Source organism: Impatiens glandulifera, chromosome 2 (genome assembly GCF_907164915.1).
Source record: "Impatiens glandulifera chromosome 2, dImpGla2.1, whole genome shotgun sequence".
Taxonomy (NCBI): Eukaryota; Viridiplantae; Streptophyta; class Magnoliopsida; order Ericales; family Balsaminaceae; genus Impatiens; species Impatiens glandulifera.
Genome location: NC_061863.1, coordinates 19,014,498 through 19,016,648, shown reverse-complemented (window position 1 = coordinate 19,016,648; position 2,151 = coordinate 19,014,498). Strand labels below are relative to the sequence as shown.

At 29.6% G+C, this 2,151-nt stretch overlaps 1 protein-coding gene across 1 annotated transcript; it reads right to left on the bottom strand.

Annotated features, from left to right (window-relative positions):
* Nucleotides 1-1,355: 1,355 nt before the first annotated feature.
* LOC124928230 (protein RADIALIS-like 3) lies at nt 1,356-1,693 on the bottom strand. The gene has a single exon (XM_047468763.1). The coding sequence runs from the start codon at nt 1,614-1,616 to the stop codon at nt 1,377-1,379; it is 240 nt and encodes a 79-aa protein (XP_047324719.1). The 5' UTR covers nt 1,617-1,693; the 3' UTR covers nt 1,356-1,376.
* Between the last annotated feature and the right edge of the window lie 458 nt (nt 1,694-2,151).

Here is a 2,151-nt window from a genome sequence, read left to right as displayed (position 1 = left end):
GTAACTGATTGTAGCGCGGACATCCAGACGTGGAAAAGAGTCTCAAAAAACTAACAGAATTAGATTCTCTACAGGAACTGTAAGGTATCATATCAAGAAGTCACCAAAGACGCTGTTTTTTTTGCGAGATAAACGAAATTTAAATTTGTTTGTAATTCTGATGATTCTTTGTAGTTCATTTGTTTTTATAGACCGTAACGAACTTAATTTTTATAGATTTGTCTAGGAAAATACAAAAATTCATTTAGTTTTTTTTCCCGTTTTTGAGAATTTTTAATGAAATAACCTTAAGTCGTTTAAAAAAAAAAAAAAAAAAAAAAATTAACGGCACCTTTTTAACTATTATCAATTCATTCGAAACTTCTTTTTTCTTTAGTTTCTTATAAGTGGATTTCAGTCAAACATCTGTAAAGGCAATCACAAACAATTGCATCATTTCATCTTCAATTTAAAATTTATTTATTTTTAATACATATTCCATATTTCACTAATTATTTATTTTAAATAATAAAATATTTTAAAATTATAATTTTATTTTAAATTTTAATAAGATTAATAATTTAAATATATAAATACACATAATATATTTATAATTATTAAACTCAATGATAATTTAAAAATAAAAGATTTTTAAACAAAGAGTTTTTTTAAATTACAAATTCTAATATATGTAATACATTTTATTTATGTGTCAGTAATAATTTTTATTGACACATAAGATTACGCCGGTATATGATCTATATGCGCCGATAATGTTTACTGACACATACAATTGCGCCGATATATTGATTCTAGACAATTTTATTGTTTTTAATTTTACTATTATTGTTTCAAAATTATAAATAAAAAAGATCCAACTCCATATCTAGAGTTTACAAAGTTTTCTTTTCGAAACTCTTCTTGCTCACTTATTTGTAATGGATAGGACCATTTCAACAAGCAACAAGGTGAATAAAAGGGACACCATATTGGTCTCTAAGTAAACAACTACAAAATAAATTCTCCACCATTTGGTGAAGGCACTTACTTGCTTTATCGAGGGATTAGGCGATAATCACATCATTGGGATCATGTCGATCCAATCTCCTATATTGTGGTTTGTTTTTGAATTTTAAATTTGATGATGATCTAGCTATTTTAAGTAGGCCAGTTATTTAATGAAATAGAACTGACCTGTTTTCCATCTTGCATTGGGTGTTATTTTAAAACTTATTATTATATATATTAAACTTATAATAAAAATGTGCTGAAAGGCAGATACATAGTGTTGGAACGGGGATTAAGAAATTGAGAATGCGCATGCAGTTTCCGCATACGAATTAGATCGATAAATAGAAAATGAATTAGTGGTGGAGTAGAGGCAGCTGATCATGGAATCATGATGACTGCATGTAAGGGAAGGGAACACGTCCGGACTCAATTTGGTAGAGATCTTCTAGAAGAATCTGGAAGTGAGACTTGCACTCTTCCGCCGTCTTTCCGCCGCCCACAGACCTAGCAATGTTGTGCCACCTGTCGGGTGTTTCGGTATCGTAATATGCCAAAGCCCTCCCCAAGAGCTTATTCTCTTGGGCCGTCCATGTTGACCTTCGTGAACTCATTGAACTCGAAGCCATGTATATATTGAAATACTCGACTGTGAACTCAAGAAACAAAGAGATTATTATTATAAGGATAGAGTAATTGGTTCTGTGAAGAAGTTGGACATGGAATTGGGTGTTTATATAATGGTTTAATTTGGAGAAGAGAAGGTGGATTCATCAGGAATTTCATATGCATTCATATAAAAAATGAAAAGAAATAGTGTAAGAAGAAGAGGGAAAGAGAAATGACACGTTTCCTTGTAAGCCACAAAATCACTAAATTCCCATGTACCAATAAGAAATAAGGGAATTAATGCAAAAATTTTAGAAATGAAAAAAAAAAAGTTTTAAGCATTCCTCACTATTCAATTTTCAGGGATAAATATTATTAAGAAAATCATCAATTTATTTTGAGAAATTGATAAAAAGAAATATTCAAGAATAAAATTACATGATTACATGTTGATGAAAAAATTGTTGTATTATGTCAATTCGTTATTTTCTATGCCTTGTGAAGGTGAAATCGGTGTCATTTTTTTTCATTGTATGGGAGTTGGTATCTAGAATA